The sequence below is a fragment of the Dioscorea cayenensis genome, chromosome 15, assembly GCF_009730915.1.
Source record: "Dioscorea cayenensis subsp. rotundata cultivar TDr96_F1 chromosome 15, TDr96_F1_v2_PseudoChromosome.rev07_lg8_w22 25.fasta, whole genome shotgun sequence".
In the NCBI taxonomy this organism is placed as follows: Eukaryota; Viridiplantae; Streptophyta; class Magnoliopsida; order Dioscoreales; family Dioscoreaceae; genus Dioscorea; species Dioscorea cayenensis.
Window position 1 is genome coordinate 2402503 of NC_052485.1, and position 26655 is coordinate 2429157.

Here is a 26655-nt window from a genome sequence, read left to right on the forward strand (position 1 = left end):
TATAATTTATCTATTTAATAAAATTAATTAAAAAAATACAACTATTAAAAAAAAAAGAGTAGTGATTTATCACTTTCATAAAATATTAAAAAAAAATCTAAATTAAAGAGAAATAGGAAAACGCGCATGAAGATCTTGTGGAAAAAAGAGAGCAATTCCCGGAACTATCCCAACTCTCCTCCATACAAAAGCAATCAAATTAAATTTTTATTTTAATTATTTTAAAAAAAATTAACAAAAAGATCTCGATAAACACAACTCATTTCTATCATTTTTTTTTTAAAAAAAAACCATTCTGCAACAAAAAAAAAGAAAAAGAAAAAGAAAAAAGAAAGAAAGATAGAGATTAATGAAAGAGATAACAAGAGGAAATGAGGAAAGAGATCAGGGGTTAAGAAAGGGACCGTGGACAAGAGAAGAAGACGTCGTGCTGGCGGAGTACGTGAAAAAACACGGCGAAGGGAACTGGAACGCCGTTCAACATCATACTAAACTCCCTCGTTGTGGTAAGAGCTGCCGTCTCCGGTGGTCTAACCATCTCCGGCCAAACCTCAAGAAATGTCCTTTCACTCTTGATGAAGAAAACCTCATCATCCTCCTCCATGCTCGTTTTGGTAACAAATGGGCTCGCATGGCCACACAAGTATGTATCTTCATTTTTATTTTTATTTATATATATATATTTGATTTTTAATATGAAAACAATAATATGTATATTGTGTTGCATGTTTTTGGTAGTTGCCAGGGAGAACTGATAATGAGATTAAGAATTATTGGAATACAAGAGTGAAAAGATTAAGACGTGCTGGACTGCCGTTGTACCCACCGGAAATACTGCAGAGTTTGAGCCCTCCTCCGATGAGGTTTCCGGAGGGGTTGTCTTGTGGAGAAGAGGTTTGTGTGAATGAGATTAGTTTGGGAGATTATGGAAGGGGTGAGTTTTTGTATGGTGGTTTGCAGAATCACGGAGATTGGAATTCTTGTGCTTTATTTGATCAACCAAATGTTCAGGGTGCTGCAGTTACTGGTATGTTTGCATCATGTTTGATGTATTTATTTATTTACTAAAATTTTGAATGAGATTTTGATTATGGTGGTGCAATTGATTTGCAGGTCCAGGAGCACAGATTGAAATCAGAAACGATGCAGGAATGGGTGTTAGAAATCCCATGCAACAAGCCATGGCACAAATAATACAAACAAATCCATTGCAGCAAAGCATGACACCAATGATGCAAACAAATCCAGTGCAACAGAGTATGACACCAATGATGCAAACAAACCTGGTGCAACAGAGTATGACTGTACCAATGATGCGAACTAATTCATTGATGACATTTCCTCCTGTGATAACTAAAGTTGACAATTCAATGAATAAACCGGCCTCCAATGATCAACTTTTGAACGTCTCTTGGGAGAACTTGCCAGGGTTATTTCAACATTTTATGTGATTTTCTTGTATTTTTCTTGATTTATAAAAGAGTCCGGATATTGATGTTATGAGTGTCAGAGTGTTCGTAGTTATCCATAATAAAGAGAAGTTCTATGCAGTATTTTTTTTTTATATATAATTTTTTTTAATAAACATGAATAAATTATAAGATTAACCCTCCATCTTTTTAAGTTGGGAGGAAAATAAATCTCTTTGTTACAAGCTCGGTGTAGTTCTACAATTTTTTTAATAATTTTACATCACATATATTTGTAAAAATAAAAAGAGATATTTATAAAAAAAATATATCTATTTCTTGGATGCAAAAAAGACAATATCAGAGAAGCATCTCACAGCGCTAGCGCTAGACCAGTCCCAGAAATTCTTTTGTATTTTTGTTGGTGAATTTTGGTTAAAAAAAAAATCAACTCACTGAATATTAATTGGCGTAAAACAATATAAAACATAATTCTATATTTAATTAAAAAAAGAAAAAAGAAAATCGAAACATCAGTCTTGTGTCCGTCCAAAGTTTGCTGGTCAATGAATAATTTTATATGGCCCTATTGAATCATCTGCTTTACACTGCACACTGCCCCTTCACAGATGATTCTCCTGCCATGCATGTCCCTTCCCTTACTCCCTTTAATTACTAGGTCCACTACTGCAATAGGCTCCAAAAATTAATCCATTTTAAATAAATAAAATTATATTAAATCAACTCTACTAATCACTCCCATCTATATAATCTACCTATTCTAAACTCCTTAAATCATATCCCACTTAATTTTAACTCATTCTCTCAACCCAAATCTCGAGGCAAACCAACGACTGTCTTAAGCTTCTCATTCCTCTCCATCGTCGCGTACGTTAACGACACGGGTCCCCATCCTTAACGTTTTTCATCAAAATACGTGTAACTCCCCACCCGAATTCGAAACCCGATAAAGTAACCCACCTCCCTCGATAAACTCAAACTCACTTCCCCCACCCTTCGTTCAAACCAGTGTTCTTCTTCTCTATATTTCGTTTTCAGTTTTTCGTTTTCAAACGAAAACGGAAATGGAGGAGCGGATTCGGGCCGAGGACTACGCGCACAGCCCTGCCCACTACGCCGTTGCACTAGCCGACAAAAATCGGCTCTCCCGATTCCTCGCCACTCTCCCTCGACTCGCCCCGCCATCGGCGATCCTCACCGAGTCCGACTCAACTCGCGAGTCCCACCTCGCCGACCTCGTCTCCACCGCCCTTGACCGCCGTGACGTCCCCCGCCGTGACACTCCTCTCCATCTCGCCGTCCGTCTCAATCTCCCCGCCGCCGTCTCCTCTCTCGCCGCTGCCGGCGCTGATCCGTCGCTCCAGAACGCCGCTGGGTGGACTCCTCTTCAGGAAGCCATCTCTCTTCGTCGTCGTCCTCTTGCCCTGATTCTCCTCCGCCAACACCGTCTCTCCGCTCTATCCAAGCTCCGGCGCCGCCTCCCTGCTCTTCTCTCCGCTCTCCGGCGTCTCCCAGACTTTTATCTTGAGCTCTCCCTTCGCCTCGACTCCCCTCTCCTCCCATTCCTCCCCCGCGACTCTCTCCGTCTCTGGAAACGCTCCGGTGATCTACGCGCCGACTCTGCCCTCCCTTCCTTTACCTCTTCCCTACGCCCGCGCCGCCACCCTCTCTCCTTCCTCTTCCTCGCCTCCCCACCCACCCCTCACCCTCCAGGTTCTCTCCTCGTCCTCGACCGCTCCAAGAAGCAGATCCGCAACGCTTTCGAAGGCGCGGACTCTCTCGACCCCTCTCCCGACGACGCCGATCTCATCGCCGACGCCAGCGCCTACCGTCCCGGCCTTGACGTCACTAAAGCCGAACTCATCCCCCGCACCAACTGGCGCGGCCGCGAGAAGACCGAGACCGTCGGCGAGTGGAAAACCCGTGTCTACGATGTCCACAACGTCGTCTTCAGCTTCAAAACCCTAAAACCAGTCGACGGATCTGATGATCCGGAGATCCTCCCTCTGGACCTCGATGAAGAAGACGGTTTCCTCGTCGCCGAGATCCCCGATCTCCCAGCACGCCATAGCTGCTCCGACCTAGGATCACGCGGGAAGAAGATGGAGATTAGTGGGAGGCGAAGTGTGGATATCTCAAGGGAAAGAATGAGAGTTGGAAGGGAGATGGTGACAATGGCGGCGGCGAGGGGGAAGGAGAAGGAGATGGTGAAGAGCTTGCGGCCATCATTGTGGCTCACCGAGGATTTCCCATTGAAGACGGAGGAGTTCCTACCTCTGCTTGACATCTTGTCGAGCAAAGTGAAGGCAGTGCGGCGGCTCCGGGAGCTTCTCACCGCTAAGCTCCCGCCAGGCACTTTTCCGGTGAAGGTATTTATATTTTAAACATAAATAATTATAATAATTTTATATAAATAATTATTTTTAAATTATAATAATTTCCAAAACTTGTTTATTTCTATAAAAATGATGTATTTTTTTTATTAATAATAATTATAATATTAAATATGCAAGTATATTCTTAGAGCTAGAAGTTCAATTTTTTTGGTTTCCATGACTGATGGTTTCTTTTGGTGTTACTGCATTGCATGTTTCCTTTTGAAGAAAGTGGTGGTAATTGTGGGGCACTGTTGTCCTTTTGGTCTCTTGTTGATTTTTTCTTGCCAATTGTTCTTTGTTTGGCTTTTTGTTGTTTTATTTTATTTTATTTTATTTATTTATTATTGTTATTTTCCATGGTTGACATGTGTTAGTTGACGGGAACTTGTGTGTCTTAGGCTGAAGAAATTATAAGAATTCATTTGACTAGATTCTAGAAAGAAAGAGTGTGTAGGAATATGATGTGACTTGGGAATTTAGGATGGTTGTTGTCAAAGAGAGGTGATGTCAAGGAGTTATTTACATGAAAGGCTAACAAGTTTAACATTATCTCATAGAGAGATGAGAATGGTTGCCAATTAAATGCCTATAAATTTTGGCTTTTGTTTTGTAATTTTCCTATAAAAAAGTATATTTTGTGTTGATAATGAATGGAAATATATAAATAATATGACTTTGTAGGATTTGTCTAGTTGGTTAACTTGTTATTTAAGCATCATGAGGTCCTGATCTACAGTTCAAACCTTATTTGGGAGATTTAGGTTTTTATTTTAAAATTTAAACTCATTTAAGTTTTAGTTTTTTTTGTTAATCTTTGGTTTTAGATAAACATATCTTTAGGAAAAAAAACAAAGTTTTCTTGATGATTAGTCAGAAAATCCACCTATACCTTTTATTTCTCAATCTTACAAATTTTCATGAGATGTGATTTTTGTGATGAAAGATTTGTTGCCTTGAATTGAACTTTTCAATACAATGTTACTCTACATATTTAATTTTTTTTCCTTAGTTTAATACTATGCATTTAATTGACTACATTTAAACACCTACATGATTGATCATCACTGTTTTTGCCTTTGCTTTAAAATTTTTTCACTTTCTGACTGCTTAAATTACGGACATGAAGTTAATATAACCTTTGAATGCTATTATCCATTGAATTTCAGGACATAAAGTTCAAAGGTACTTAGATGGATATGTACAAGAGTTGATGTCCTTGTGAAGTGGTTGCTAGCTTATTATATCCATTTAATTTAAATTGTACAAATTTATAGTCAAATGATAATTGTTTCAGCAAAAAAAATTAGTGTTCCTGCTTCTTAGAATGGACTAAAAATGAGACTCCAGATGGCACGCATTATCTATTATCATGGATTAGTTATTATCAGAATGTGCATTTAGTACTCAATTCTAATTCATTTTAAGCACATCATCATATTTCTAGGTTGTAAAGATGCCATAGCTAATATCAATATACTAACCTTTATCTTGTGCATGATGATGTGATAGAAATTTTTGTGTTCAACTACTTGAGCATCTCTGTTGAGTGGGATAATATAAAATCTTAGTTCATGTTTATGAGTTTGTCAACATAAACAAGGAAGCACATCTGCAAAATAATTAGTAGTGGATGTTTCTATTCACCAGTTAAATAATTTTCACTTCATGTGGTACTGTCTCACAGAATTCAGATCATAGTGTATGTATATACAGGTAATAGGTAATAGACAATGTGACAAATCATTGTTTCAATAATTTTTATGCAATTATTGAATGAGTCTGCCTGAGCTGATCTTCGTTTGTTCGAATGTTCGAATCCTATTATTACAGGTTGCAATTCCTATCGTGCCGACCGTAAGACTAGTGCTAACATTCAACAAATTCACATATCTTCAACCATCTGAAGAATTCTTCACCCCGCTTTCGAGTCCCAGGCACCTTTCTCTTCCTGAAGACGAAGAACATCAGAAAACAGAGACTGGACGTTACAAAAGTTCTTGGCTAAACTGGCACAGTAATTCGACACCAAAGACCTCAACACCTTCGCCGAAGGTGAGCCATTCATCCCAAGTGGTCGATAATGTCGATCCTTTCTCAATTCCTAGTGAATACACATGGCTTAGTTCAGCTCCAAAGAGCCAAAGGATGATGAAATCCCAATCGAAAAAAGGTCTACGAAATGAGGCATTGTGAGTGAAGGCAAACTATACGACGAAAAAGGTTTACCAAATGCCTTTGATTCTTATACGTCGAATTTGCATATTAACTTGTGCCATTGTGTTTGATGGCTTCCTTTCATGTAAAAGTTTACCTTACGAAAGGCGAAAGGCGTGTCGACAATCTCTCTTGTCGAAATATGAAATGTACATAAGTCAGCATGAGCAATTGTTTTTTAGCTTTTTGCAAGTTGGTTGTTGGATTGTTTGGTAACTGACAATGAAGTTCATGAAGCAATTACTTGTCTACATAAATTAAGTTTTGTTTAATTGTTTGATTGCTATCTAAACAAAATAAAATAAAGTTCACAAGTGATTCACCATATTTATTTATATTACTCTGTCAAGCATCAATATGACAAATCATTCAAAGGAAAAAAAGCAGAGGAGTTTCTGGTAGTTGAAATGCTTTGCTTACCAACTCTTTTGCCATGTCAGGTACTGATAATCAAATATAGTAATAAAAATAATGCAAATATTTGTCACATATTGTACCAATAAATCACCAAAATTCCATCCTATTAAAAATAAATAAGAAAAAATAAAGCTTCAAATGAAGAACAAATTTTCTCACTTAATTTTTCATAATAGACACTCTGCAAACTGGGCAGGATTTCTCTTTACTCAACCATGTTTTGATGCAAGTATAATGAAATTCATGCTCACAAACCAGACATCCAACCTTCTCTTTATCTTTGAATTGTTCCTATAAGATTAATGCCAGAATTAAATCTTTATTTTTGTGTTTAAATTGGTTAAAATTATAAGTAAAAAAATTAAAAAAATAAATAAATAAAACCAAAATACTTTACCAAGCATACAGGACAACTCTTTTGGTCAAATTTGCCATTACGACCACAAGAACTATATTTTTTTGCTTTCAAACATTTTAATATCTTTTTCTCTGATAATCCTTTCGTCACCTTGCCAATCCTTTCTTCCAGAGCTAGCAACTCCTAATAAAAATAAATAAATAATTAAATATTTAATTTATATACTATAATTCAGAAACAACAATTAAAATAAAAATAAAAATAAAAATAAATACAAAGAAATACAGCAACCTCATAGCTCATGTGATCAATGTTTAATCTCATGGCTCGATGTCGATCCATGGTATTGCCCATCTTCAACCTAGGCGGCATTATTTTTAAGGTCATAAATTAACAAAAAAAATAATCATAATATATATCTTCACAATATTAATGGCGCTAATTAGATCAATTACTTTAAAAAAAACCAATCTTTATTTTAATATTCGTCCAAAATAATTGATAAGATTTATCAATTTATCATAATTTATGAATATTTAAATTAAATTCAAATTCTTGCATAAAATCTCCTAAAACATTTAATGGGATTTTTTATTCCCCCAAATATCCTTCCAAAACAATTAAATTATCAAATGTTTAATAATTATGTAGAAAAATTATGGCTATATATAGAATATTAAATATTCAGAGATATACATTACAACTCACATCAAATAAACTAATATAAAGTTTTTTAATATAAAAATATAAATTAGTTTAATTAATAAATATTTATTAATGTTATTATTATGAGTGATTGCTTTGTAAACAAGGATGAACATTTTTACTTTAATTTTTTCACCAGAAACAAAGAAAGCGAAACGAGAAAAAGAGATCAACAGCGATCACCATGTTCTCAAGCTTTTCAGCCAATGGAGAAACCCGAGAGGAGAGATTTCAACAAGGTTTGGAGTTTAGAACGACGTCTCAGCGTGTGTTGCCCGTCGCTTGCTTTGTATGTGGTCAAAGCTGTTGTTTTCATTGCCCAATTCGTGCTGCCCACCAACTGCTTGAAAGAATTCCCCTGTGAAGAGGTTGTCAGGCTTTTTTTTGAGTGTCTTTGGGTGTTAGACGGTGGAAAGATGATATCTTTGGATGGTGTTGGTATTCTGGGTGGTGGTGGTGGTGGTGGTGGTGGTGGATTAATTTGCTTGAAAAGGAGGGATCTTGGGCGCTCTCATGGTGTTTGCTTTTTGAAGTGGAGGTACGGACGACCGCTTTGTGCCAAGCCGGTGGAAGATGAGAGCGTTCCTGTGCCGATTTCTGCTGCGGAGCTGAGCAGAGTGGCTGGGAATGCGGAGGCATTGGAACGAGGGAGGTGGAACCGGGAATCGAATGCTCTTCCAAGTGAGTTTTGTTTCTCTGATTCCATGTTCTCAATTGTTATTGACAAATGATAAGCCCTTAGTTTGATTAATCTGATGTTTGTGGAATAATGGAATGAAAATAATAAGGGAAGATTGGGCAACGTCTCTTCTTTGAGTTTCAATAAATTAGCATGAGTTTGTGTATGATATAGCATATATTTGAAGAGAATTTTGTCATAATTCTAGTTTTTTCAATGGCTAGTTGCTCTGGATCCTTGCAAATCTTTTACTTTTTGATGAAATCATAAGATGAAGAAGCATTGTGTATGATTTAAGGCCTGTTTCTCTTGCTCTTTATTATTCAACTCTGTGTTTGCAGGACAGTTATCTGCCACTGATCTTGTTGCTCCTAGCCAGGGCTTGAATATTCGGGTGGCATACCAAGTATTAATCCTGTTTCTGTATTTTCTCTTTATCATTCCTGCAATTGGAGGTGTATTATTGCACGCATGTGAGAATGCTGGTTCGACTGAATTATGCAGGGATTACCAGGTGCATTCAGCGAGGCTGCCGCTCTCAAAGCTTACCCGCTATGTGAAACTGTTCCCTGTGAAGAGTTTGATGTCACATTCAAGGTTTAATTTTTTCATTGCTGTCACATTTCAGTTTTGTTGAACAAATACTGTCTGTCATGCACATTAAAGCATATGTTGTTTTCTGTTTTCAGGCTGTTGAAATGTCAGTAGTTGATAGAGCAGTTCTTCCAATAGAGAATTCATCAGATGGAAGTATTCATAGGAATTATGACCTGCTGCTTTCTCATAGGCTGCATATCATAGGCGAAGTGCAGTTAGCTATTAACCACTGTCTTATGGCATTACCAGGAGTGAAAAAAGAGGGAATAAAACGAGTATTTAAGCCATCCAAATGTTGTTAATCCTTTATACTTTCTCACTTCGACAATTAAATTGCTTAACATTAGAGTTTTTCATCGGTATCTTATATCTTGCAGGCACTTGCTCAGTGTGAATTTAAATTAAGCAAACTAGAAGTAATTCAGCAAAACATGCATGATACTGCTGGTGCTGCACAGGTAAATTCAAAACAACAAAACGCATGTGATTCCAGTTGTTGATTTTTCTATTTAAGTTTTCATGTTTGAAAACCTTTGTCAGATTATAGCCTCTGATAATCTAAGGGATGCTGGGGCAATTGCAAGTGTTCAGGCTGCGGAAATTTATGGGCTTAATATACTTGAAACAGGAATGCAGGTGATGAATATGAATTGAACTCCATTCTAACTGCATAAATTCTCATGCCTCTGTGTGTAACACAATTCACATCTTTATCCCCAAGTAGTCCAATTACATTCTTTAGACTCATTGTAAAATATTGTCCCATTGTTTAGTTCCTCTCTAAACTTGTATTACCTAAAACTACTTCGCTGTGTTGATATCAGTACTGCCCAACCACATGCTGCTTGTGTTTATATTTTATTGTTATACAGGATTTGTCAGACAATGTCACTAGATTTCTGATACTGGCAAGGGAGCCTATAATTCCAGGAACAGACAGGCCTTTCAAGGTTTTTTTTTTCTCATGATACTTTCCAACTGAGTCTTTTTTGTTATATGGATTGGGAAGTCAGAATCAACATTTTCTTTTCAGACTAGCATAGTCTTCACCCTCAATGAAGGTCCCGGAGTACTTTTTAAAGCCTTGGCAGTATTTTCCTTGAGGAATATTAGTTTGACAAAGGTAGATCATCTAATCCTCAAATTCTTTCAATTATTCGGTCACTACAGTGATCTTGTTCTCATGCAAGTGCAGATTGAAAGCCGACCGCAGCAGAAATCGTCCCTTGAAGGTTGTGACTGACTCAAATCATGGGACTGCCAAGTAAGAGTTCTCAATCCATTTGAATTTATTGAACTTGAGCACCGAATAAGAATTGTGTTGAAGAGAAAATCAGCCAAATATCTATCTTGGGATCTTGAATCCAGTTTATTTGTAGTCATATATCCTTGTACAAGTTTTGGTAACCAATTTGCATGATAGGTACTTTGATTACCTTTTCTACATTGACTTTGAAGCATCAATGATCGAACCTCGTGCACAGAATGCTTTGGCCCACCTACAGGTTTGTAATAGTTCTTGCATCACTTCTGAGTTCTGATTCTTTGCTTTATAAATCAAAGTTTGAATATATATAACATAATGCGGAATCTTTCTTTTAGTAGTTGTTTGGTGTGTGATGGAACTTGCCTGCAGAGATGAAATCAAGAAAAAAAGAGAAAAAACACACAACTTGATTGAAATCTTGTCTGTTCTATGCTTTTGTGCACATCTTGTTAAAAGATAGGAATCCTTATCTCTCGAGGAAATTAAGCAGAAGTACACACCTAAAAGTCAAGCCTGAAGATGATAATTGTTGCATAATTAGCTACCACAGCGGCACAGATATCGACTGCAATCTGTCTTCATGCATAGCATAGCATTTCACTCTCACTATCATACTGTCAGATTCTTTACTGACATTTTGTTTTCATGCATTAGTGGTGTGCTCTCAAACTTTCTCTTCAACACTTAACCTCAAACTTTTTCTTTTCTGGTCCTTTTCTTTCCTCAAATCTCTGTGATGTTACTACACATAAACCATTTTTCATGCTTTCTTTTTGATGACTTTCTTTATCATGGATATTATTTGTAGAAACCACATCACTGATTTTCTATTTTCTGATCCTCATTTAACTTCACAGGAATTTGCCACATTTCTACATGTTCTGGGTTCATATCCAAAAGACACATCTAAATGCTTTTCTCAGGAGAAACTCTGAGGCTAATTCCAACTACCACAGGGAGGATAAAACAACACAAAAACTAGACAAAACATTTCTGAAGCCAAGATCAGTTTTTCCAGAATAAGACAGAATGTCAGTCAGTATATCATGTTATACCAGTCCTACTTTCTGAATAATTTACTATTGTCTACAATTTTTTTTTTGGTTCCAGAAACTGTAAAATTCAGTTCCTCATGTACAAAATGTTCTTTCAAGAAATGCCAAAAAAGTCCAAGATACTTTGCAGTTCATTGTTCAAGCAAATCCAGTGTTTCTATTAATCACAAGAAAAAGAAAGTTTCATGAGAGTTTCAACAGCACGTATCTTGATACCTTTGTTATTTCTTATATGAACTTCTAATCTAATAAAGAGATTCCTTAGCTTTGTTCCTCAACTATTAAAACACCAAAAATATATAGTTGACCATCACCTCTAAAACCCTCCAAAGTCTAAAGACTCTAAACAAGAAGTTAAATAATAAACCAAGAAATGAAATGCATACCTGTGTTTTGCATCGAAGGAGATATTGACGCGGCTCAATCCAAAAGCATGGTTGTGAAAACATATAACCATGTTTTCAGGTTGAGGCACGCCAATACCTCCTATTCGATCTTCATCATCATCATCATCATCATCATCATCATGTTCTTCATCCATGCTTGTTAAGAGAGAACTCACTAGACTACTTTGCAACAAGAACCAGCCTGCAGGTTGCTGTAATTGCATGGCTCCAAATGCTGCCCAAAAGGAAGCAGAAAAGGAGAGAAAAGGCAGAGAAGGATTAAGAGGAGAAGAAAGAGGTTGAGATGGGCCACCATGAATACGTATGACTCATGGCAAACCACGTTTTGTTAAGCAGGTCAACATCTAAGTTAAACTCTCTTTTCTCCTTTCAAGTTTCAAAAAATATATATATATATATATATATGATGTTTATAATGGGTGTATGTATGTGTAGGTCTTTATCATGTATCTCATTGCTATTTTGAAACTAAACATGTATGTCTTAATCACAGTAACACCTCATGTTGGTTAACATGATGGGTTGAAAACAGTAATGGAACATTGGATGTGAAGGTGGGTGGAAGGCAATAAGTGAGTTGGGGCCAGGTTTACAAACAACACCAAATGCTTGCAACCCAAGAACATTAATGGCCTGCAGGAATCTGGTACCACTCTGCCTTGTCATGCTCCGGCCATCATGCTCCATTGCTGCTTCTTGTTCATCCAATGCAATACCTTCATTCATGCATGATAACGTACCTCTATTTAACTCTTTCACCTAACTTCACTGTGCCACTTGATTTCAGTTTTGTCGGTTCAGTTTGACCAGGCCTGAGATTAGTTGTAACAATTCGGACATCACAATTGTAGAATCAAATTTTGCATATAAGCACAAAAATTTCCAGACTGAAATCATATATCTCTCATTGGAATCTCTGGGACATGGTTAAGGTCGAAAGTACTGCTAGCTAAGGCGCATTTAATGGAATCTTGTGAGTTAGTAGGTTCTCAAAGGAAAAGGATGAGATGATGACGTCAGATGACAAGTTAAAGAGACTTTTTGGTGGTGGTGGTGGTGGTGGTGATGGTGGTGGCGGTGTTATTTACACTCATTAATGGAGTTAGTTGGTTAGGCTAAGAATGGTTTTATCTTCACTCTCACTTGTTTGTCCTTATCTGAAGATGGGAACAGTTCAATATCCACATGTAACTGAACTTGAATACATCCTTAATTATTTTAATATTTAAGAATGTGAGTTTTCAATTTATCATATCAAAATACATCAGAAAATGGTTGGGTTGGCATATGATATGACAGTTTATTGAAATTCTATTTTGTTCTGAAGTAGCTTTCTCAGTTTCCTTGTGAAATCCCGTGTGGACTGTTCATTGGAAGGCAAGAATTGAAGAGAGGAACAGAGGATGAACACTTTGGAATCATGGAGCTGTTTGAGAATTACTGGATCACGGTAATAGTCCTGCACAAAGTATAAATACAATGATGATTGCAATTGTGGTATAAACAATAAACAGATCAGGTTATGGATGAGAGGATGGATGTATACCTTCTCGGTCATTACAATGACTGCTTTGACCTTGAACTCATTCTCAAGCATTTGAACTTTCTCTGTGACTAGCGCAATGTCCTGGATTATGGCTTTTGTAGTCAGGAAACTTGAATAGATATGATATGCATTAAACAACAGAAGTTTAATGGAATTATGTGAAGAGTTTTTCCAGGACCAAGTCCAATGATACCAGAAAATTTTGATTTCATGATCGGTTCAATGTAAAACTGTACTGATTAACTCATTTAAGGTTGCAGATTAAAAGAATGTTACCAGCTTAGGAGCTAGAATTGCTATAAAGTTGTACTTCAAATGATATCAATTAGAGATCTTTGGGAAAAGGAAAGCAAGAGTCAAGGGAAGCTCACATTAGATTCCATAAGATGATGATCTGAGAAGTCCAACCTATCAACATGCAATGGTCCCAGCTGCGGAAAATAAGGATCAAATGAAACGAGAATGGACAACTTCAGCAAGTCATATCAAAGTGCAGAATCAGAATGCCAAAGACTAGTATATAATAGCATAAATTTAGCATAAAAGGTACCTTGCAAAGTCCTTGTACAAAGGCATCTGGGAAACCAATTGCAGAAACACATAAGACCACCATACCACGCACCACGCTTAATGGTAATTTGTTAGAGTAATTCTTGATTTCAAAAAAATATGATGGAGACAATCTGCTAAAGAAAATGGGAATGGATGCAGAGACTTTCCTTATTGTCGACTTAACGTTTTCTAGTTCGGTATCAGATACCTGCCAATTACAGGCGCGACATAGATATTACTTCACAACAATTATTAATCTCAAGCTAAAATTTATCGGCCACAAATACAAGGCATATTACAATTTGAAGTAATTGTCCATAACTAATAACAGAAGCCGAATCCAAACATTTCATCTCAGGTTTCAATGGAATAAATAGTTCATAATGTCTATGCTTACTAATTCACTAAAAAACTAATGCATACTGGATTGAACAAGGAATGAAATCAGTATTTGCATACATGTTATGTATATTATCATGAAAACTCAATAGTTTATATCTAATGCTAACTGTACATAAGGCTTCATAAACATTTGATAATCACCATAAACCAATAAAACCATCAGGTAGTAATAAGAGAAGGGGTTGTACCATTCAATATTCAAACATATAATGTGAATTCTTTCTTATAGAACAATTATTAAGATGAATTCTACCCACCAAATCAGCATGATGAACAACCACAACATCTGCTCGGCTAAGAGCTGTCAATGGCTCCCTCAATGGCCCACGAGGGATCAAGTGGTTGTTCCCCCATGGCATCAATCCATTCACCATAACAATCTCCACATCACGGAACAAACTCCAGTGCTGCCTATGAAAGAACAGTGAGAAAACATTAAAAAAAAAATCACAAAATTTTTTTTTTTCACACAAAAAGGCCAATACCTGCATCCCATCGTCCAGAACCACAACACCAATCTTTTCATCTACTGAACTACTTCCAGACTTGCAAGACCAAGAGAGTTTCTCTAAGAGCAACTTGGCATCCATAAAACCATATCTTTCAAACAAGGAATCAGCAATGGCTTTCCTATTGGATCCTGCTCCAATTCTTGCAGAAGTTGGCAAAAGATGCACTTTTTAGCATCTTCACTTCGTCGCCACCACCATAGCCCTGCAAATGCGGACTTTTTACTCCAAACCAAAAGAATCATGGAGAATAGAACTAAATCAAAACCAGTCTTACTCTGGTGAGGACGAGAGGAGGAATCCCGATTTCATCGAAGAAGGAAGCGATGAACTCCACCATTGGTGTCTTCCCATTACCTCCCCAAGTGAGATTGCCGACGCTGATAACTGGAACCGGCAACCTGACAGTAGAAAACCATGTATAACATCCATTGATTCCTAGAAAGAAGCATGATTAGGAATTAGGGATAGGGTTTATACCTGTGAGTTGGGAGGTGGGAGGAGAGGAAGAGACGATGGCGAAGAGAGAGGGAGAGGCCATACAGAGAGGAAGCGAAGGAGAAAACCGGGACTAAGAGGCCGCGCTGATGGAAGGGGAGCTCGGAGAGACGGGAATCGGGGGTGATCGCCATTAGCGCCACCAGCTTCCGAAGTCTCTCCATGGATTCGCGAAGCGGGAGCTCGAGCTTGTCGGATTCCTCGTAACGGATCATCCATTATGCCTTATCGGATCCTCATGGCCCAAATCCACGTAACACTAATTAGTTGGGCTCGCTCAAATGGGCTTCAATGGGCTTAAATATAACAAATTTCTATTTAAATTTTAATCAAGTAATTAAAAAATATTAAATTATTATCTCCCGACCAAAGAAAACATAGTCCAGCAGTACTGGACCTTATTGCTGAAAATTAAAAATCATCAATTATGGGTTTGGACTATCTCATTCTTAACTGAGGGTATAAATTTACATGTGCCCTGATGTATATAGTATTTATTATTGCATGAAAAAAAAAATATCCTCTAATTGTTTATGTTGTATTTTTTACTCTTTACTTATATTTTTTAATAATAATAAAAGGAAAAAAAAAAGGTTAAAACACAGAAGGCACCTGCACACCAATTGAGGATGATGACCGACCAACAGTACTTTTTAACTTTGGCAATGGTGAAGTACTGACAGGGAAAAACAGAGCACTCTGTTTCATGTTTCTAACTTTATCTTCTTCTTCAAAGTGTAAGCAAGCATCACAGCCCACTGCACATGTTGCTACTTGCTAGTTGTTACAATTCAGTGACGTATGTCTTCAGGACAGTGGGCCAAACAAAACAAGTTCTTTAGCCAAAGATCACTAGAAAAAAACTTGTTTCTCACTTTCCCAAACCAGTCCAAAGTACAGAATGAGCATTTTCCTTTGTTTTTTTGCTCAAATGATTCTTGTTTTAACCCCTAAGGAAAACTATTAAACAACTTTGGGATTTATTCTCCCAAATCTAGAGGCAAAGTATCATCAACATATTAAGCTTCATTTTACTCACCAACTTGAGTTTAACTCATTGTTTAAGACCCCACTCTGTCTCTAAATACTCATTAATACAAACTAAAGTTTACAAAACTTTGGAACCACATCTATGTGATACACATGGTAGGTACTGTGACATGCATGGAGACATGTGGCCCAAGTTATTGCAACATTATTGCAAAAGCATTTAAAGGAAGAATGCCAAGTATCATCATTGTTTCTATGCTTGAACCCATTCACCTTGATCTAACATAGTTTTTATTATTTTATTTTTAGTATTCAAGAAGAAGAACAAGTAAAGATGGAACAACCCATGCTTATGGCCACTCCCATGCACGTGAAGTTGCAGAACAACTTCAGAACCAGTGAGTAGTAGTTTCCAAGCTAAGCATATAAAGAAAGAGATCACAACTCACAAGTGTTGGAAATGAAGCAACTTTTAGTTTGAGTTTCTCTACTTTCTGGTTTGAGAGATCTGAGCACGTGAAGTTGGGGAGGTGGTGTGGATGGGAAACCATTATTGAAAGGGAAGTCTTCTCACATATCATGTGGAAGACTTGAACTCTTATTAATTAAATGTGGATGTAGAACTGTAGAAGTAACTGTAACTGTAAATACATGATACAAGAGTTGACTGCATGATGTGGTAGTGGTAGCATAGAAAACATATGCTGGAGAAATATGGAACATTTGATGGAGACTACAGTTGGTTTTTTTGACACTGTATGAGGTGATGTCAAGTTAAACAACTCCACAGAGTTGGTGGGTCTCCTGGTTTTGTTCATCAAGAGAGACAGGAAAATTAGGAAGTCAAAGTCTTGGCTTTCTTCTCTTTTTCCCCCTCTGAGAGAGAAGTTGAAATGAGAAGCTTGGTTGAGGGAATGATATGAAGGGGGAGGAGAAGAAGAGGATGGGAATGAGTTTGAAGAGCAAAGGTGGAGGAGGAGGAGGAGAGGTTATTGGGAAGGGGATGGTTACAAAGAAGTGGACTTTATTGTTTTGTTTGGGGAGCTTCTGTGCTGGTCTTCTCTTCACTAATAGGTTGGGGTTTTCATCTCTTGCTTTATTTTGATTTCAAGATTAGATTTTGGTTATGGATTGCTTCTTTTTTTTTGTTGGGAGATTGTGGTAGATCTCATTTAACATAGTGTTTACTGAGTTTTCTTGATGAATTGGGGGAGAATCTGTATTAGTTCATGTTCAATAGATGGGATTTGATATGATTGTTGTCGGGATTGAACAATTGAGCTTCAAAACTTATTATTAGAGTTTGTTGAATTACTTTCTTCTTGTTCTTATGCTTATAGGTTTTTTTTATTTTTATTTTTATGTTGTCTGACTTTTTTTTTTTTTAACAGGTAGATCAATATCTTGAGATATTAACATAAGTGATCATTAGATTACATTGTAGATTACTGCTTGATTAGGCTCAGTACTAAAACAAAAAAATTGACAAAATTGACTGGAGGTTAATTTTGTTTGATGTTTAGATCTTCATATTTTTTTTTTACTGAGGTTTCTTATTAAGAGAAGATATTGCATGTATAAATTCGACAAGTGTTTGCAGAATGTGGACAGTACCTGAAGCAAAAGAGATCATCAGGAGAACCGACGTCGGGGAAGACAAGATAAAGCTTCTTGCAGGCGATTGTGGCTCAAAAACTGTGAGTGCCTTGAACTTTCTAATGATTTTGCTGTGTCAAGTAAACTAGTAAAGACAAGATTATACTTAAATCTAGGATATGACAAACAGATCATATTTTCTCTGCTTTTGTTGTTATAGATTGATAGAAAGCGGCGGCCTAGAGATGTTCTAGGGGAAGTTTCAAAGACGCACGACGTTATACAGTAAGTCTGATCACTGTGAACCCCTTTTAGATTTCGTGTAACTAATGAGCATCTTGAAATTTATATTGCAGGACACTAGATAAGACAATATCGAACCTTGAAATGGAATTAGCTGCTGCAAGGGCTGCACAAGAATCAATACTTAGTGGCTCTCCCGTATCAGAAAATGTTAAGGTTACTGGATCAAGTGGACGAAAAAAATATTTCATGGTAGTAGGGATAAACACTGCTTTTAGCAGTCGTAAGCGGAGAGATTCAGTTCGTACTACTTGGATGCCTCAAGGTTCATTATTTTTCTCCTGACTAACTACTGAGTGTTTTTTCCATTAATGGATCTAATAAGCCGGTACTTTTCTCCTTGTGTTTGCAACAGGTGAGAAACGGGAGAAGCTGGAAAAAGAAAAGGGCATTATTATTCGCTTTGTCATCGGTCATAGGTATGCATATGTCAGACTGTGTTACTTACCTTAAGCTTGTTTGACTTTAAATTCCCTCATGTGTATTAACCATCTCATACTATATCCATACAATTTCCGTTCACTGCTTTAAAATTTTTCCAAGAACTATAACATCAAAAACATGAAACCGGATTTTGGTCTGGGATAAATACAGAGTTCTGGGTAGTTGTAATGTTACTGAGCAATAAACCACACAGCATAGGTTGTGATTGTTGAAGAAATATGATTTATATACTGTCTTTATTGCTTTGGTTTGTATGGTTGTGATTCCTAATTTCCTATAGTATGTCCGCTAATGTGAGTTAATTATAAGTAAACAACACTTATGCAGGTAAATGTCAGATTCTATATTGCATTCAATCAATTGTAAACAAGTATCACGAAAAGCCATGTTAAGCTCTCTAAACTAGAGAGGTCATACATTACTTTATACATGCAAGTTTAGCCATTGATATTATATTTCTCATTCCCTTAATTATAAGTTCTAACTGAAATTATCTGAAAAAACAGTGCGACATCCGGTGGAATTCTAGATAAGGCAATTGAAGCTGAGGACAGAAAACATGGGAGACTTCATGAGACTGGTTAGACATCTAATTCCCAAATTTTCATATTTCCTAAATTTATACACCTCCAATTTCTCTCTTGACACCATTATGTAACTTACTGTTTGTGCTGAACCTCCATAGCTTGAAATGATTCCTATGACACATGCAGGATCATGTCGAAGGATACCTCGAATTGTCTGCCAAAACCAAGATATATTTTGCTACTGCTGTCTCCAAATGGGATGCTGAATTCTATATCAAGGTTGATGATGATGTACATGTAAATATAGGTATAAGAAATTTCATCTGTTACTAAGGTGATGTTCATAATATGCAAGTTGCCATATTAAAACTTCTTGATTGTAAATTTCAGCAACCCTTGGGACTACTTTGGCTAGGCATCGTTCAAAGCGTCGATTATACATTGGATGTATGAAGTCTGGTCCTGTCCTTGCACAGAAGTAAGTTTTTGTGTCGGTAAAATTATGGTGACTTATCAAGTTAAATGACTAAATCTTGTGGTAATCTAATTCCCACTGCTCACAACGATATAGAGGCGTCAGATATCATGAACCCGAATACTGGAAATTCGGGGAGGAAGGAAACAAGTATTTTCGGCATGCTACTGGTCAATTATACGCCATCTCTAAAGATTTGGCCTCATATATTTCCAATAACCAGTAAGTTGACTTTTGCTTGTCCTTTTTTTCAATGGTCATTCTCAATCTGCTGAATGCTATTTTTAATTTTCTCAGGCATGTGCTACACAAATATGCCAATGAGGATGTTTCATTGGGAGCTTGGTTTATCGGATTGGATGTAGAACACATCGATGATCGAAGATTATGTTGTGGTACTCCTCCCGGTATGATTACTCTTCTGTCTACGTCTGCCTTTCATTTTCAGTAAGCGAAAAAAACATGGTGTAGAGAAAGCATGATTAGATTTTGAGCTCATTGGTATTATTTCTGCAGACTGTGAGTGGAAAGCTCAAGCAGGCAACATCTGTGTTGCTTCATTTGATTGGAGCTGCAGTGGAATCTGCAAGTCCGCTGAAAGAATAAGATCAGTGCATCAACGCTGCGGTGAAAGTGAAAATGCTCTTTGGAATGCAGTGTTCTGATGAAACTCAACAACCATTCAGTTGTATTAATACAAAAAAGAAAAAAGGTGTGTAGTATAGAGTGTATGTATTTGGATGATAGAGAATTAGAGATTGATTTCCTCTTAGGAGAGTAGAGGGACCTTTTCCATTTTACTAGAAAAGATCCCTGGAAGCTCAAAGGAAACAAGAGAAATGGTAGATGTTTTTGAACAGCATTCTTTACCAGTTATCAATAAGACTAATTTTCATCCTAAGTTTGTGTTGTTTCTTGTGTGAATGGATTGATTATTTCTTCAAAGAAATTGCTTGCCACCTCTTTCATGCTATGATTGCTGCACTCAAAAGTAAAGCCCACTAATGTCATTCTTTTCACCCACCAACCACACTTCAAAGTTGAAACTCAGTACAAATACATGTTTGTCCTCCTGCAAATTGCTGTTAATGGAGAGGATGAAGATGAGAGAAACTGAAAACCAACTCCATGCCATGAAATTATGTGGATTTTTCTCTCAGGTTCTTAGTAATTCCTCTCACAGCAGCCTCTTGTTGGGTTATGGTGAGAAACAAACAGTACAGTGATGGTTATGGGAAGGTGGAGTTCAGCAACCTTTCAGGGTTCAAGTAAGAAGAATATTTAACATAAAACCACTGTTTCTCTTTCTCAGTATGTCTTTCATCATGCTCTGTTTGTTTCAGGTACTTAGTTTGCATAAATGGAATCTCAGCTGTATATGCATTTGTCTCCTTTGCATTATCATTCTTCAAATGCTTCACCAGAGACTGGATTCTTTATCTCTTTGACCAGGTTAATGATTTTCTTTTTCTTTTTTAGGAATGATTTTAATTTAGTTTTGTGCTTGTGAATCATTGGTTTTTCATTTGGACAGGTTGTGGCATATCTGATGGTAACCTCAATGGCTGCAGTGGTGGAGTTGGTGTACTTAGCTAATGAAGGTGATGCCAAAGTTTCATGGAGTTCAGCTTGTAACTATTATGAAAAGTTTTGTAACAGAGCTCAAGTTTCATTGGCACTTCATGTGATGGCAATGGTGTGCTTCTTGATTTTGTCTCTGATTTCAGCTTACAAGACCTTCAGCAAGTTTGATGCCCCTTCCTATCCTTCTAAAGAAGTTGGAGAACAAGAAAACTAGAAAGAAGAAGGCTTCTTTGTCATAGAATTTCAGTCCTGAATGTTTTCTATGTATAAAGTCAAGAATGTATTGAAACAGAGTAGTGAATTAAAGTAAAAAAACTTTAAACCTTTGATCACAAAGTGTGAAAATACTTTCCAGGCAAGCAAGCACTGAAAAGGGACTTTTAACATTATTACAGGAGCAGCGCACTGGTAAAAGCTCCTGACAACCATCACTCTACCCTTGAACGGTTGAACCCCACACTCACTAAAACAATAGAAAGTAATAGAGAAACAATATTCTTTTTCACCAACTCCTTGGCCTTATATAAAGGAGGACCTCAGTCTCATCTTATCAAAAACATTTGTGATATTGAACAAGGCAAGACGAGTGTAAGAGGTAGACTTCCTCATGCTAGTTCTTGAAATCTTTGTGTATATTTTCTTTCAGTTACTTTTCATTGTTTTACATTGCTGCTTTCATTAACATTCAAAGAGAATAGCAGAGATTACCTGATGGGATCCGAGGAGTCGAGCTGGGCCGAGCAGTGGGATGTACACAATGAGATGACGAGCAACGACAACAGCGGAAAGAAGAAGATGGCTGGAAACCTGAAAGCTGCGGCTTCAGCAGGACTCGGCAAAGCCAAGGCTGTCGCCACCGTCGGAGCCCAGAAGGTCAAGACAGGGACCAACACTGGCATCAAATGGATCAAGAACCAGTACAACAAGAGAACATCCACTAAATAATCCGCATTATATGTCAACTGTTTTTCATGAGTTTGAATAAAAGTAGACATTGAATACTTAATAACATCGGTAACGAAGTTCATAGAAATCATATGCAAGTCTTCTGATCAGCAAGATCACAGTAACTGTAATAGAGAGTGCAGATCTAAAGACTAAACAGTCACCAATAGGAGTCTGAGAATTTACAATTTTGTTTTCAAGTTTATTTACATATTCTCTTTTCCATCTTCAGAATAAACCGAAAGTGTTCTCGCCGCTGTAGGTCATGTAGAGAAAGCCATCTTCGTCTTTGTTCTCCTCATAAATTGCAGACATCATAGCAGCTGTAGATCAGTTTACTCTTAGTGCAAAGCAAGATCATAGATTAACTGACTAGAATTCACAGTTTAGTTGCCTGACCTGTTGGTGGGAGAGTATTCTTGACAAAAATGAAGATGGCCTTTTCAGCACTAAGCTTGATTCGCTTGCGGACAACATAAACAAATTGTCCGACTGTAAGATCGGCAGGAACCAGGTACCTGGGTCAAAGATAGTATTACCATTAAGTATATGACTCTATTAAATGAAACAAAATCACCATATCAAGAAGCAAATAATATTTTGCACGCGTCAACACCAGAAATGAGAATATTCTTAGAATTTATAAATTTAAATATCATGCAAAACAAGTTAATTTATGTGGGAAAAATTTTATTTCACCAAGAAACATGATTAGGTAACTTTTGAAATGTGGCTCCCTATACCAAGTTGGCATTTGTTAAACCAATGAGGCCCTATAGAATGAAGGTTCACTGCACATAACCAAAGTTATAAACTTTTATTACTTCATTACAGCTTTTCATACATTTTCTGGAAGTGTGAGCTAAGTTCTCAGTATGAGTATCACACATAAAGGTCAAAAGACATTTGCAAATTGAAAGAGCCAAACATCAATAATACGAGAAAAATACCTAAACAAACAAATAGCATTATATGGAACAATGGATTATGTTTAAGGCAATGAGAATAATGAGGAGATGATACTGCAAATGAATCTATATACAATATACAAGAAAAACTCATATGACATGCAAATTGAAAAGTTTCTAAAGATGAAGGAAACAACTAGAAATACATGATTAAAGAAGTATCTATCCATTTCGAAGATCATAAATCAAAAGACATAAATGAATTAAAGAAGAAAGAATTGAACCAACTTAAGTGACCAAATAAAGTGTGTTAATTAACTCACTTTTTCTTATCAATATCAGGAATATCACTCCTTTCAGCCTTCTCCACAATCACCTGAAATGCATATAAGGTTATAATATGACATAGACCAACTAGGTAATCCCCAAGAATGCTATTGAAGATAAAATTTATTGTATTAAAGATCATTACAGGAATACGGTCAGGATATTTCTCTCTGATACGTGCAGCTTCAGCTTGCCTCCTTTCTGTCAGGCAGAACAATTATTGGACAAAAAAACAATTTTACATGATGAACATTCGGTAGAGAGCAAAGCCAGTATAATTATGAAGGTTGAATTTTAGCATAGTTGAATAGTTAGAGCAGCAGTTTCTCAAGGCTGCCTCCATCTTCAACAAATTACATTTAAAAGCACAGATACCTTCAACAAGGTAGTCTTAAAGACATGCCTTAAAGAATATTGCTTTTAAGGGGATTTTTAATCAAATGTCACATAAGCAATATTCACTCAGCAATGTGCATTTCACATCCTGCTCTTAATTGAATAAATTCAACACTGGTAGATGAACTGTTCATTAGATAATGCAGAAAACCACCAGCTCCAACAATGAAGCATCAGTTTATGCATAGTTGGGATGCAGCCTTCATCTCAAGCGCAAAGCACACACAGCATTTGATTAGCAGATCAGAAGAAAAAAATTAAAACAAAGAAGAAAAAACTCCTTTAAGGGATGTGAAGCAGTTTAACATCAAAAACAGAAACCAATGAAAAAGGAAAACTCATATAAAAATCCAAGCCATCAATCTTTTTTTCTAGAATTAAGGAGAGAAATCCATCCAATTAAGGTTTTCCATCGATCAGATCCAATCAAAACCAATTCCCATTCATAAATGAACCCCTCAAACAATTTTGCAACAACAAAAAAAATTCCCGGAGAAATATTACTTCTTTTCCGCCGAAAAAGAAAATTTCCACAATCCCTAAATCAAATCCATAAATTCCGAAAAAAAAAAGGAACAAAAACACAAGAATCACAAACCAAGCGGATGCTCCAACTTGAACGAGCTCTTCGCCATCGCGATCTCTCTCCTGCAATCCCCGCCCACAAAAATCAATCAATCCCTAAATAAACACCAAAAAATCCCAAAAAAATTCACAAAAAAAACAAAATTTACCAAAAATTCCACAAAGAACAAGCAAAGGCGCGCCTATGAATCGATCGATAGATCGATTGGAGATGAAATCGGGAAGGAATTGGGAGACGTGTGGATTGATTTCGGAGAGGGGATTAGAGCTTAGATAAAGGCCTACGAAACCGACCGGAAAAGCCGTGGAGTTTTCCTTTCTTTCAAGAAACCTTAATTTAAGATAACTATCCAAAATTATTAAATACTTTTTATTGTTTAAGTCCCTCCATTATTTATTAATTATATTTTATGAGCATTAATTAGGAGTTTTTCTTCATTGTGATTTAAAAAAGAGGGAATTTTATATAAAATAATATTTAATTAGGGGGTTTTTTGAAAACTAAAAAAAAAAAGATAAAATGGAATAATTTAAAATAAAAGCGAAATATATCATCAGGAGCTCTTTACTTTATCCAAATAATTGAAAAACAGAATCCAAAGAAATTTATTTTGGATCTTGGTTTTGGGATTATTAGTTTTATCATCAATTTTGTTAATTTGTAAAAAATAGGGTATAATTTTAAATTTGGATGAAAATGGATAATAGAATATTTTCATATTTATTTGTGAATTTATTTATGATATTGTAGGATAATAAAAAGATAATTTTATTAATATTTCTATATTTAAAAATATTTTTTTTTATATTTTTATATTAAATATGATAAGCGCGGGACATGCACAAGCGTGGTCACATGTAGTAAGCTCAGATCTTTTCATGAAACAAACATCTTTTTAAAATAAAAAATAAAAAATTTTGTACTAATAGATTTAAAAATTATTGGTAAATTTTTTGCGTCCACTCAGGGAATGCTTTTCATGTTATTTTTAATGAAATTTTGATTTTATTTTTAAAATATATTTTTAAATCACATGCATTGCACCGAAAGCATAGGTAACAGTCTCTTCATGTTACTTAGGACAATAAACCAACGTCTTATCCCCATGTCGTTAACTCACTCACGAGGTGCATCAGTAGATCGATGTACTTCAAAATTTTAGAAAATGTAACACACACACACACACACACACACACATACATATATATATATATATATATGCACACACCTTTGTTTTCAAAATTTGAGAATTTGATTGAAGGGTTCATGCCCAAAGCATTAGCTCCATTATTAAAAATTTGATGTGTGACTTTCAAAAGTTTTAAATTAAAATTTTGCTAAATGAATATGTTGATAACAAATCTTTAATGTGAATTTGGACTTACAATCTAATGTTTGTGTTTTTAAATAAATGCGTACGAGTTAAATGATCAATTTTTAGTCTATATGTACTCTTTTTCACTAAAATATACCGCTTTTTAGTTGTATTTGTAATAAAAAAAATTGAGTATTTTCATAAAATCATTCAACTATTACTAAATACTTAATATTATTATGTATCAACATACAATTGTTATTTCAATGATTTTTATGCTTGATTCTCCTTGCACGTGTGAGAATCTCTTTATATATATATAATCTTTCGTTTAAGATTCTACGATGTTGCCAATTGTCACTTAGCTTATTTATATCCAATTCTTTGTGTAAGATTACAATGAGAGCAAAATGAAGCCATGGATACATGTTAAACTTACTACATGTTAATGTGCGGTTTTAAGTTTTTATATTTGTGGTATGATCATCTAATCCCTTTTTGTTTTTTCTCATCACTACCTGTATGTATTTTTTTTAATATATGTTTTTAAATGACTTATCTATTTTTTTCAAATGCATGGTTGACATAATAGGATATAAGCGGATATAATTTGAAGACTGGATAAAAGTCGGAAAAGATATAAGCATGATAATCTCATATTTTATGTTATATTTGATACGCACTAAATAAGCCATTCGATAGTATTTTGTTATCCTATTTTACATTTAAAGTTGACTAGATAATAACATAATCTGATATGAATTGTATGTAGCAAAATAAATAAACTAACATCAAAACTCAATTAGAAAATAATAATAATAATAATAATAAGCCGACTGGAAACTAAAAATAAGACATGATCAAAGAAGATATTTAGATGAAAAACAATATGTTCAAACACGAGATTAATAGAGAAACCAATTAACATCTTCTCAGATGCGACAAAACCTACTTAAAATAGTGAAATTTGTGTCCTATTTAGTTGTTTGACAAGCATCAGGTTCAAAAATCAAAAGAATACACAATCAAACCTTAGTTGAGAGAGATCAAATAAAATGTAAAAAAAATAAATTTAATTTTTTTTATCCTATTTCTATTCTAACTCCCACATATGATCAGTTGTCATATAACCGGTAGAATAAAATGAGTCAATAAGATAAAATTATTCTATCCTATCGTCCTTGTAATGTCCGTCAAACAGACCCATAATGTTAATTAATGTTAGATAATGAAGATTAGAATGGA

General features: G+C 35.9%; 7 protein-coding genes across 7 annotated transcripts; 5 read left to right on the forward strand and 2 right to left on the reverse strand.

Annotated features, from left to right (window-relative positions):
* Window positions 1-349: 349 nt before the first annotated feature.
* On the forward strand, window positions 350-1540 carry LOC120277558 (transcription factor GAMYB-like). The gene is made up of 3 exons (XM_039284419.1): window positions 350-643; window positions 739-1027; window positions 1114-1540. The coding sequence occupies exons 1-3, from the start codon at window positions 350-352 to the stop codon at window positions 1449-1451; spliced, it is 921 nt and encodes a 306-aa protein (XP_039140353.1). The 3' UTR covers window positions 1452-1540.
* An 861-nt stretch (window positions 1541-2401) lies between these two features.
* Window positions 2402-6396, forward strand: LOC120277983 (ankyrin repeat domain-containing protein 13C-like). Its single transcript, XM_039284856.1, has 2 exons — window positions 2402-3799; window positions 5639-6396. Exons 1-2 carry the CDS (start codon window positions 2495-2497, stop codon window positions 5999-6001), a joined length of 1668 nt encoding a protein of 555 aa, XP_039140790.1. The 5' UTR covers window positions 2402-2494; the 3' UTR covers window positions 6002-6396.
* Window positions 6397-7600: 1204 nt separating this feature from the next.
* On the forward strand, window positions 7601-11480 carry LOC120277980 (arogenate dehydratase 2-like). The gene is given in 12 exon segments (XM_039284854.1): window positions 7601-8183; window positions 8523-8587; window positions 8686-8778; window positions 8871-9053; window positions 9156-9236; window positions 9319-9414; window positions 9651-9728; window positions 9812-9901; window positions 9974-9997; window positions 9999-10042; window positions 10202-10283; window positions 10903-11480. Coding segments are annotated over 12 exon segments (1389 nt in total). The 5' UTR covers window positions 7601-7708; the 3' UTR covers window positions 10981-11480.
* A 1241-nt stretch (window positions 11481-12721) lies between these two features.
* Window positions 12722-15281, reverse strand: LOC120276943 (probable tetraacyldisaccharide 4'-kinase, mitochondrial). Its single transcript, XM_039283683.1, is given in 9 exon segments — window positions 12722-12966; window positions 13054-13134; window positions 13425-13484; window positions 13604-13813; window positions 14265-14414; window positions 14493-14681; window positions 14683-14721; window positions 14794-14917; window positions 14997-15281. Coding segments are annotated over 9 exon segments (1245 nt in total). The 5' UTR covers window positions 15230-15281; the 3' UTR covers window positions 12722-12807.
* A 1190-nt stretch (window positions 15282-16471) lies between these two features.
* Window positions 16472-20250, forward strand: LOC120278104 (probable beta-1,3-galactosyltransferase 3). Its single transcript, XM_039285014.1, is given in 12 exon segments — window positions 16472-17078; window positions 17605-17701; window positions 17821-17885; window positions 17957-18168; window positions 18259-18322; window positions 18854-18908; window positions 18910-18927; window positions 19061-19181; window positions 19265-19352; window positions 19446-19571; window positions 19647-19756; window positions 19866-20250. Coding segments are annotated over 12 exon segments (1260 nt in total). The 5' UTR covers window positions 16472-16923; the 3' UTR covers window positions 20015-20250.
* A 158-nt stretch (window positions 20251-20408) lies between these two features.
* LOC120277447 (CASP-like protein 2D1) lies at window positions 20409-21527 on the forward strand. Its single transcript, XM_039284300.1, has 3 exons — window positions 20409-20617; window positions 20693-20801; window positions 20884-21527. The coding sequence occupies exons 1-3, from the start codon at window positions 20550-20552 to the stop codon at window positions 21145-21147; spliced, it is 441 nt and encodes a 146-aa protein (XP_039140234.1). The 5' UTR covers window positions 20409-20549; the 3' UTR covers window positions 21148-21527.
* A 382-nt stretch (window positions 21528-21909) lies between these two features.
* Window positions 21910-24423, reverse strand: LOC120277448 (autophagy-related protein 8C). Its single transcript, XM_039284301.1, has 6 exons — window positions 24244-24423; window positions 24108-24157; window positions 23259-23314; window positions 23110-23162; window positions 22278-22396; window positions 21910-22201 (listed from the first exon to the last, which is right to left on the reverse strand). Exons 2-6 carry the CDS (start codon window positions 24142-24144, stop codon window positions 22107-22109), a joined length of 360 nt encoding a protein of 119 aa, XP_039140235.1. The 5' UTR covers window positions 24145-24157; window positions 24244-24423; the 3' UTR covers window positions 21910-22106.
* Window positions 24424-26655: the final 2232 nt, after the last annotated feature.